The sequence below is a fragment of the Sinocyclocheilus rhinocerous genome, unplaced genomic scaffold (genome assembly GCF_001515625.1).
Source record: "Sinocyclocheilus rhinocerous isolate Xijiao unplaced genomic scaffold, SAMN03320098_v1.1 scaffold366, whole genome shotgun sequence".
NCBI lineage: Eukaryota > Metazoa > Chordata > Actinopteri > Cypriniformes > Cyprinidae > Sinocyclocheilus > Sinocyclocheilus rhinocerous.
Window position 1 is genome coordinate 614,070 of NW_015660877.1, and position 11,009 is coordinate 625,078.

Consider the following 11,009-nt stretch of genomic DNA (forward strand, 5'->3'; position numbering starts at 1 on the left):
TTTTTTCCTCAAAAAAAAAAAAAAAAACATTTTATAAGACTCATGTATCTGGTCCAGTGTATATTACATGGATATTGAGGTTTATTTGGGCATCGTGATGTCCAGATTTATTACTGCCATTATTCGTCTGTATCCAGATCAATACATCCTGAATATAATAGAATGTAATCAGATTTAAGTTGTGCCTTGACAGTGTTGTTGTTTTTTCCTCAAAAAAGTCTGATTACTTGATATATATATGGTCATATTGTAACATATCTGTAACTTCTGTTCAGGAAGAGACTATCATCATATGTTTATGATACAATTCATGTTCATTTACCTTGTATTTTAGTTTCCCCCACATTATTTCCCAAAGTTCCAGCTAGCATCTCATTGATTTGGCTTTTAAGTTGTACATAAATTTGGTGGGTTTTATTGAGTACAGTGGTGTCGACCATATACAAGATGTGGCAAGCTATATAATGTAGTGAACCAGTAGTTTTAACTTAAATCGGAAAGGGCTTCTAGTCCATTCTTTTAGTCCATTATAGAATGTGTCTGTATTGCATTATTGCACATTTTGGTGCTCTATATAATATATGATTGTATGTCACAGGCAGAATTTGCTGGACGCTCCCTCATGTCCAGCTTTGAGGTGGTTGTTGTTGTTGTTTTTTGTTCATGTAGTTAGAAATTGGGGAAACTTAAATTATTTCAAATCAATTGTACAGTCTGTATATGATATATGTGAATACATCTAGTATATTGCAGTATGTTGGCTTGGTTTCTTTCTCATTTAAAGATTAACTTGCATTTATCATCTATGTTTTATTTAGTTATTTAGGTCATCAAACTTTCAAGTGTACATAAGAGAAACCCCCTCAGTCACTACTGGACAATTTTATTATATATATAATACTATACAACATTGATGCAGGTTTCAGTGCTGTTTAATCAAGGAAAACCCGTTAAGATGATTTTATTAAATGGATTAGTGGAGTATTGATTAGTACACATCTGAATTTCATAGTCCCTCGAGTTCCTATTTAAAGTTTGTCTATACTTCATGTTTTAAAGCAGAAAACAAATAGAATCTTTCTAATTAAATTTTTTTTTCTTCAGTGTTTCAGTGATTTTTATAATGAAATGGAACACTGACAGATATCTGTCAGTGAGAATTGTGTGGTTGTTCTTTTACCAAAATGCATATCTTGAATATATAGAGCATACACATAATCTTGAAATCATGTACATTTTGTGTGTGTGTGTGTGTATCTATGAAAATGTAAATGATTTCAAGCTATAAAATCAAAACATTGCTAGTATCCTTTGTTTCCTGTCCAATTATCTCTATTACATCTAAATGGTCTCAAATCACTGTTGCCTTCGTTTGGTATTGTGCTTAATGAAGATAATGGGCTGAGAATCCAAGCATCATGAGTGCACTTGTTTTACATAATGTTTGGGCAACGAATGAAAGGACACAAGGACATCTGGCTGGTTTTATTTCATGGTGCCGTCAACTACAGAACTGATTCTAGTAAAACAAAGCCAAAGAATTCCTAATGAAATGAGCAGGATTCATTATGATCTTTGATTCTTTATTAAGCAGAGAGCATAAATGTCATTATTCAGGTTTTGTAAGAATTTTAACATTCATATTGTATGATTTGGAAACATTTTCCAGACATTTTATGCTGTAGATATTGAATAATTATGACCATACACATTTTATTCTATATACTTCTACAAGCTAAAAGGCAGGCTAGGTATTTTTTAGGTGAAGATCCATTTTAAAATAAGCTACTTTTATTGTAGGTGTACTGGTTCCTACAGTAGGCCCACATTATCCTGCAGTGGCCAGACATAGATTTTAAGTCGAAATAATTGTATTAACATGTCATTATTGTAAATGATCAATCAGACGCTAGCTGTTATTGTAAATACTGGATGGCATCCAGGAAATCTTTGTGCGTAAGAGAGCTAAACGAGTCAGCTGTACTCTTGAACTGTTTTCCCATTGACGCACGGCACAGTCATGTATTGTATATCATTGGGGCATCGTCTTAATATTGACATATGAGTTTGTGCTCTAACTGTGGATCTGTAATGATCCATCTACAAGTCATCCATAAGCCGCCTTTGATTTTGTGGCACATGTTAGATGTACAGTAAACCACACATACAATAGACAGTCAGCCTATTTCTTGTATGAGGAACTGCTATGCATACACATACAGAGCAAATATTGTATATGTCGGCGGGTCACACCTTTCCCATCAAGCCCTTTTAGACATAACCGGTGCTGTCGTCACAGGCGCCAAGTGCACTCCATTTGATTTCATGCTTGTTTGAACTTGTTTTTCTTCTTCAGTTGCTTGTGCCTCTAATCAGATGGTACTGGCATCTGTTCTCACATATTTAATCATCATAGATAGGTACTCATACAGAACGTTTTAAATTTAAACTTTATGATCTTATATTGAATTACAGCATGATAGACAGATTTTCAAAGTTAATTGTGCATAAATGACTGGCTGGAGCAAAATGACCTTTAGTCTATTAGCACATTTGGGCACTAGCACACACTTAAGACTTAGCAAGCACGTGACAGCGCTTTCTTTGCTCATACTAACGGCTTTTCCGCTGGAAATGATGGTTATTTGAGATTTTACCATTAGCGATGTTGGTGATGGCTTTATGGTTGACTAAATGTAGCAATAGCCACATCCGTAAACGCATGCTGTCAAGGTTAGTGTCAGCCGCTGAAGGACATGAAATGTTTGCTCAATGACCTTTTTGTGTGGCCAGTCCAGGTGCTGTTTTCTCAGAGCGACGATATGTTTGAAAGAAGAGCTCAAGCTGGCTGTGTAGGAGGGTAATGAGTGGCTCAAAGGGTTGTTTGTTACTGCAAGGGTTGTTTGTTACATAATTCCTTCTGTAGCGTCCTTCTAGAATTTTCTGGGCTCTTCAACAGCTTAATTCAGCATTATTTTTCATTTTAAAATAAAAATAGCTGTTGAGCTTCAGCACGAGCACAGCCGGTGATCTGCTGTGCCAGTATGTTATTCCTGATCCTGACACTGCAGAACTAACTCAAACTGTGTGGCCAGCTGGCGAGGATTTGCCCTGCTATGCTAGTGGCAACCGCTGACCGCCATGCTGCAAATCTCTTATCACTGAAGTCATGGTGATGCGAAATTTCCTCTGCACTGATTTATCCAGACAAACATTGGAAAAATCCACTCCTTTTATATGCATTTGCTTGATTTTCCTTTAAATGAGCAATATGCCACAGCAAATCGAAGCAGCTTTTCCATACTTTTAAATCTCATGATCATGTAAATGGATCCGTTTTCACATTGAAAGTAAATCACTTATTAGACCAACCTTAAATTTCCTTGCTATAGTGGAGGGTTTCAGACCCCCCACTCAGACTCTCAGCCAAACCAGAGACACCCAAAATAAAGATAACTAATTTTCTTAATAATAATAGTAACTTCCATTAAGAACATTAAAGGGATAGTTCCCCCAAAAAAAAAAAAAAATGTCACTATTTACTCACCCTCATTCCAAACCTGTATAAGTTTCATTCTTATGAACACAAAAGAAGATAAATTGAAGAATTTTGAAGAACCAAACAGATGGTCCCCATTGACTTCCATAATAGGGAAAGAAATACTATGGAAGTCAATGGGGACCATCAACTGGTTGATTACCAGCATTCTTCAGCATTACCAGCATGACTTTGTCAGTTTTGGGTGAACTATCCCTTTAACATACTACATTATATATAACAGGTTGTTAGCAACTTTTTATTATTCACCAAAAAAAAAAAAATCATACAAAAAAAGAATGCTCACCAGGCTGCTTTTATTTGACCAACAAAAACAAAAAAAAACCAGTAATATTGTGCAATACTGTTTTATTATTTAAAACAATTGTCGTCTTTTTTTTAAAATGTATTTTCAAATGTAATTTATTGCAGTGATGGCAAAACTAAATTTTCAGCAGCCATTTTTTCAGTCTTTAGTATCACATGATCCTTCAGAAATCATTCTAATATGCCGATTTGCTGCTCAAGAAACATTTAATTTTTTTTAGTGTGGAAAGATGATACATTTTTGTTTTTTCAAAGTTCTTTGATGAATAGAAACTTCAAAAGAACAATTTATTTGTAACATTTTGTAACATTATGAAAGTCTTTTCTGTCACTTTTGATCAGATGACTGGGCCCTTGTTGAACAAGTATAAATTTCTTGTAAAAAGTTTGTAATTATCAAAATTAATAATAATAATACAATCAAAGCATTTGTGATAGGGTATCAATTTTATTTTCTTCAAATACACTTGTAATTCAACAATCTATACAAAATATCACAAAAAAAGAAGCATAAAAAAGGAGAAAACATTGACTGGTTCACAAGCAAGAGGATTCAAAGGTCACCCAGCACTGAATGAACAGAAAACATCCGGCTGTAGGGACCGAGTCAAAACGGTCCTAAGCATCTTCAGGTTTGTCAGCTGGTGGACCACACGGCTGCAGCATCTTCTCCATCAGGTTAAAGCGGACCCGAGCCTTGCTCTCGTTCTCAGTGACAGCGAAGTAATTGAGAAGGTCGAAATGGCCCATGTAGGAGCAGTATGAGTCTCTGTGCTGGTTAACCAGCCATTCCCATTTGCTGGTGTCTGCATGGCCTGTGCCTATGTACTTCGACTGCAGATGCTCCAGCTGACTGTGGATGTTGTAACGGTCCGTCATCTTCAACTATCTGTGTTTCTGATAAAAAGAAAGAAAAACAATAACTTAAAGCCCTTCTGAGGTATACAGATTTATTCCTATTCCTCATCTTCAACAAATGAGATCTACCATTTCACTAAAGATGTATTTGATGCATTTTTATTAGATTGTGTGTATGTACACGTACACGTACACACACACACACACACACACACACACACACACACACACTTAAAGTGTGTTCTGGAATAATAACACCAGACTGTGTGTTTAAGGAAGAGAAATATTTAAAGTACAGTAAGAAATGGCTTACATCAAGAACAAGTCGAAAAGCAAAACAGTTAATTAGTCTTGTCGTAAAGAAAAACAATAAAACAAAGTCAGACAATCAGCTTGTACTACGTTGTGGAGATTGAGCATATATTTACTTGTTAAGTTAATTAGTTAAACTAATTCAGCTGATAACTGGTAACATTCTTTCAAATCAAATATTTCTTCAAACCACAATACAGTCATTGGTTATTGTATGCAGATATTATTCGTGTACTTACCTAAAGTAAAACCGGAGTCAAATGTGAGGAAAGTAAACGATAGGTTCCTGTAATAATACTCGGTGTTGTTAGCTTTGTGGCTGTGCGCACGCAGGCTGGAGCTGGAGCGGAAGGAGTTACTCAGATATCTGTCGCTGTGGAAAACATTGGCGTAGACAAGAGTTCCGATCGGATGAACTGCAGGCTAGTGATGGGAAGTTCGGATCATTTTACCGACTCGGATCTTTGAGTCTCGTTCAGCAAAATGAGGCGTGGTAAGTCCTGGGGCCGTATGTATAAATCCACTCAGAGTACAATTTTAGTCTTAAGTGTGTCACAGTTCTAAGAATGACGTAATTTTACTCGTATTCCTAGACTTAAGAATAAGAGTGATTCATAAAGGTTCCTAAGTGTCAAGACTAGGTCTCAGCTCCTAAATTATCTAAGAGAGCTGGAGAGGTCGCTTAACCTAGTTAGGAGTAACAAGCTGGCAGCAAAGAGGAGGAGACAAACACTTTCCAACGAAGATATGACATATTAGAGTTATATGATGATATGGAGTTGATAAAATGATACAAACTTGTTTGTCAAGTTAGTCAAATTTTTGTTGTTGTTGTAACGGACAAAGGAAGAAATGTAATCACTTCTTCCACTCTACAAGTCAATGCTCTAACTGCAGAAATAAATATAAATATAGATCAGTGAGAGAGTGATTGGGAGGGGTGAGGAAGTCACTAAATCCAGTGACAAAATCACTAAATTGGCAACATTGTCACATTGACTACAACATAAGTTATTAATATTTCATTGGTCCTTTTGTTTTTGCATATGTTCATAATTTCTTTGTATGACAGCATGGCAAAAAAATTATGACCGCACAATTTGAAATGTTTCATTGCATTATTATCACAAATAAAACAACTGACTCTAAGCAACTATGCAATATGCTTACAAAATCTTGCACCTTTTTTTTTTATTAGGGGTGAAGATGTCAAATTTGAAGATGTCAAACATCACTTTTGACCACTACTATATTGCAGTTCATTGACTTTCCAACTAACCGCCAAACCATGCTCCAAAAAAAAAGCCACTTTTATGAGGATTGTGGACTTTCCTGTTGTTGGAGCCATTGATGGAACTCATGTTCACATCATTGTTCCAACTGTAAACGAGGAGACATACCAATTGAAAATAAAGCATCAGTAATAATTAGTGATAATTTTGCACAATGCAAAGCATTTTTTTTTATTTAAATATTAAAATATTTCAGTGTCTTAATGAAATGATTTTATTGTATTTACATTAAATGATTGGTGTTGTGCTGCTGTGACTTCATATGAGCAGGCTCACTATTGGCTGTTTCAGAGGTCGAGGTCGGCCATTTTGGGTTGACATCATTGTAGTCCTTAGTTCACAACACTTAAGTGTCGCCTCAGTCAACACTTAAGAATCAGTCTTAGACTTTACTGAAAGCTGCTTTTAGCTTCTTTATAAAAGTCTCCTACTCTTAGAAAAGTCCTACTCTTTACTAAGAATTTTTTGACACTTAAATCAAAGCTTAAGACTATTCTTAAGAGTATTTCTAAGAAGTTTTATACATATGGGCCCTGATCACTCTGAAGGGGTTTATTATAGTGCTATCGACTGGCTGATTATCCACCTTATTACACAGCTCCATGAACATGAAATATTGATTTGAGTTTAAAATATTATCTTACTTGACTATTGGAAAGATTCCACTAGGAAAAAAAGTGAAGGGAAAACAGTCCGCCTTGCAGCAACCGGATGAACCTTACATTTACATTTACATTTAGTCATTTAGCAGACACTTTTATCCAAAGCGACTTACAAATGAGGACAAACATTACATATACAACAATAGAAACTTAATCTATAGCCTACATTAATTTCAATTCAGGTTTCTTTTAATAAAACTGGACTTCTGAGCTTCTAGCCATCTGACAAAGGTTGTATGCTCATCATATAGCCTTTAGCCTATATTAAAATTAATACTGTCCTCCCTGCCAACTTTTATTACAGTCAGTAGTTGTAGTAACCATTTTAGTCAAGACAGCCAATGAGCTATTTTAACTTATCTTGATTATATGAAAAGTCCTCAGCGTGATACAAGAAACATAAAAGTAACACAGGTATGTTGCCATATGTTTTTTTATGTTCCCCAGGGATTTTAAAAACTTTTTGTTAAAGAGTTATACGCCATGAATCAAACTAACCAACAATGAGGTGTATCTCAACATTACAAATTTGATTTGAAGCAAAAATGAATTTAAAATTAGACAAAATATAAAGGTAAAAGGTACAAAACTGTGTACTTAATGGCTTTAATGAGAGAAAGAACTACAATCCCTTCTAGAAAGCATGCAGGGCCCGTATTCACAAAACATCTTAAGGCTAAAAGTAGCTCATAACTTGCCGATTTAGTTGTAGAACTTGTCGTGGGCAATTTTCCTTTGATTACCCTATATCCTTGCTTTCATTAACCAGTTGGGCAAGAAGTAACAGCTCTTCTTGCATTTAGTTTGGTTGTCTTTTACGTTTGCATGTCTTACTATCAGCCATGATTATTCCACTCTGTTAATTAAAAGGCTGTTTATATGCATATTCACTAATTGTTTACAAGAAGCATACATGTAAGAGGCTGACAATTAGCTAAACGTATACTTGTTTAATTAGTGACTTTTAGCCTGCATTTTAAAATATTTATTTGAATGTGGCAATTAACATTTTTATTTTTAAACCTTTATTTGAATATGGCAACATAAAATTGTACTGTACAATATTTCTATGTATAAATCTCTGACAGAGACAATCAGCCAATCACTGTGTGCATAGTTAGTAAGCATGCAGACATCATCAATAGCAACGAGGTCAACCCTGCCCCCTTACTCTTAGCTAAGACTTCTCTCTATTCCTTAGTAAAAGTTTGTCTCAGCAGCTTTGTGAATTGGTTTTAAGAGAGAACTCTTAGCTAAAAACTTTTACTGCTATTTAGGAGAACTCTTTGTGGTAAGATAAAATGTTTTGTGAATATGGGCCCAGATCTCATTTCCTTTTGGAAGATCATTAAGAATCTTGGTCCTAAAAAACATGTATGTGTCATACATCAAAATGCAATCAGACTCTGGGTTTTGTTTTGTCTCATTAATGTAATTTAGATGCAATCTTACTTCTGTTATCCATATTTTGTTCTTAATATCAACAATCTATCATTAATGGAGTTTGCCATCTTCTACAGCTGACATCAGTGATCAAACCCTTTTCATTCTGACTAGCAGTTGCAGTAAAACAGGCTTTTTTTGTATCCACACATTAACATTGCTGTTCATTTCTTCCATATGTCACTTGTGAAAGCATGTGGCAAGAGCGAACCAGAACTTGTCTAATGTATTTTTCTGGATTATATAGCACATTATAAAAGTGCTCTTGTGTGCAAATATCTGATAAGCATCTTTTAAAAGCAGCTTTATCTACATTCTAAATTATAAACATCTTAAAGCGATTAAAATGTCAAAATTTCACATTTGACAGGAAACATATTAGGGACATATTGAGCATCAGTAAAGCACCTAAAAAGACATGCCATCAGCGATATTTGTGCTTTCTCATATACAACCATGTGCGTCATTACTATAAAAACACGTGAGCTCTGTGTTGCTGATCACAGTAATGATTTTCTCTTTGAATCACCAATATATTGTGTGAAATTTTTAGAAGGCAGAGATAAGAGCAGAGGCTTGTATAAGAGCACTTGTCCTTTAATAGAGCCAGGTGTCGGTGGCATCCGTGGATATGCATGTGATAGCTGAGAACTGCACATTAAAAATAGTCATTATTGGCACAAAGTCCACAGTTTTTCTTTTGTCCTCACAATGACATATGGTAGGGGGTGTGAAAATCACCCCTCTTTAGCTTTCTGACAGCCTCATTCATTTTACCAGCACAGTGCACCGCGTTTGGAGAGGAAAAGGCTTAAACTGAGAAAAAAAAAGAACTGAGAAAGCATGCAGGATGCAGATAGCCCGATCTCATTATGGTTTGATGAACTGGTGAATTTGTATGAATTTGCACAATTTGAATTTTTAGAAGAATGCTAAGCATGAAAGACAGTAGGGCGTTAGCAAATAGTAAATGTAAGAATAAGATCAGAAATGTATATGAATTCACCACTGTTTTGCCAAAATGTCAAATAGTTATGAATGGCCATGAGTGTGTTGCTTTTTAATTCACCCAAAAATTAAATTTCTGTCATTATTTCCTCACCCTCATATTGTTCCAAAACTCCATGACTTCCTTTCTTCTGCAGAACAAAAAAGAAATTTTGAGAGCCCATTGAACCCTCTTGACTTTTACTACATAGGCAAAGCAGTTGAAACACAACATGACGGGGATTAAATAATGACAGATTTTTCATTTTGGAGTGAACTATTACTTTTAACTGTTGCTATGACTTACCATTATTGATTACATTTTAAATTTGCAGTGGACAGGAAAAATACTATAGGGCTTTCTTCTAATTAAGCAACCAGTAATTTAAATCAAACCTGACTTGGAGGCAGTCAATTCTTTAGTTTAATTTTAGGATTGACTGTATTACTACTCTAATTTGGGTGGACACACGGGGCGGTCAGTCTATTAAAATGTTTTGGGCAAAAAAAGCGAGGAGTCGTAAAACAACTCTGTGTGTAAGCTCTTTCACACTCTGAGCCATTTTAGGATTAATTACATAAGATTCAATGGACTAAATTACTATAGCCACAATCTTTATTACCTCAGGCTTCATTTACCCTCCAGTGCACTTTTTCCCTCTGCAAGTCTATAGAATCCATGTCAAACTTTTAATTATGTTGTATTCAGCAAAGCTAGTGGGTGGGATGAAAAGAGAAGATGAGCATAAAGCTCTGGTTCATTCAAATGGAGCAATCAACCAAAATGTTCTTGGTTTCATGCTATGGAATCCGTCTTCTTGATTAAATTTAATACATTATCATATCTGCTAAGGAAAAGAAACAGTCTCGCATTGGTTGTAAAAATCCTGCACCCTAAGGCCAAAGCGAAATGCAGTGATGACCCGAATGACTGCCGGCCCCCCTCTCGCCTGCTCTCCACTGTTTCTTGCGCCTTAGGTTATGTGCTGAGCAGTCCTGAACATACTAGCTCTCTGTTCCTTAATTTCCCCGGGGTGTTGCAGTAAGACTGCATGTGGGGGAAACTCTGCTACAAAATGACTGAAATGGCAGCTCAAAGGCCATGGTTATTTGATTTCAAAGTATTACAGAACCAAATTATTGGCCCCTTACAGCTGGCATGGGTCTCAAACTAGGTAAGAGTTCCTGGTAATAACTGAAAACAGCTGCAGTAGTTTTATATTTTGTCATTTCACAGAGGACTCTCTTTCTTACTAATAAGGGACCCGTTAAGTGATATGTTAACTTCTAAATTATCTAAGCTAACAGAGTGTGTTAAAAATGTAAAAGATTGGATGACCAATAATTTTCTCCTATTAAATTCGGATAAGACAGAGATATTACTTATTGGACCAAAAGACACAGAATCTCTTAGATTACAATTTGCAACTAGACGGATGTACTCTTACTCCCTCTACAGTCAAAAATCTGGGTGTTATATTAGATAGCAACTTGTCTTGTACAAATAAACTTGAATTGAATTGAATATGTTCATTCAAAGAGATATTGATAAAAAAATGCATTTACAGTAATATAACTGAAAAGCTGAGT

General features: G+C 35.4%; 1 protein-coding gene across 1 annotated transcript; it reads right to left on the reverse strand.

Annotated features, from left to right (window-relative positions):
• Positions 1-4,293: 4,293 nt before the first annotated feature.
• sf3b5 (splicing factor 3b, subunit 5) lies at positions 4,294-5,466 on the reverse strand. The gene is made up of 2 exons (XM_016534687.1): positions 5,275-5,466; positions 4,294-4,762 (listed from the first exon to the last, which is right to left on the reverse strand). The coding sequence occupies exon 2, from the start codon at positions 4,742-4,744 to the stop codon at positions 4,484-4,486; it is 261 nt and encodes an 86-aa protein (XP_016390173.1). The 5' UTR covers positions 4,745-4,762; positions 5,275-5,466; the 3' UTR covers positions 4,294-4,483.
• Positions 5,467-11,009: the final 5,543 nt, after the last annotated feature.

Coding starts and splice junctions, on each gene's coding strand:
- sf3b5 (XM_016534687.1), bottom strand. CDS start 4,744: ATGACGGACCGTTACAACATCCACAGTCAGCTGGAGCATCTGCAGTCG.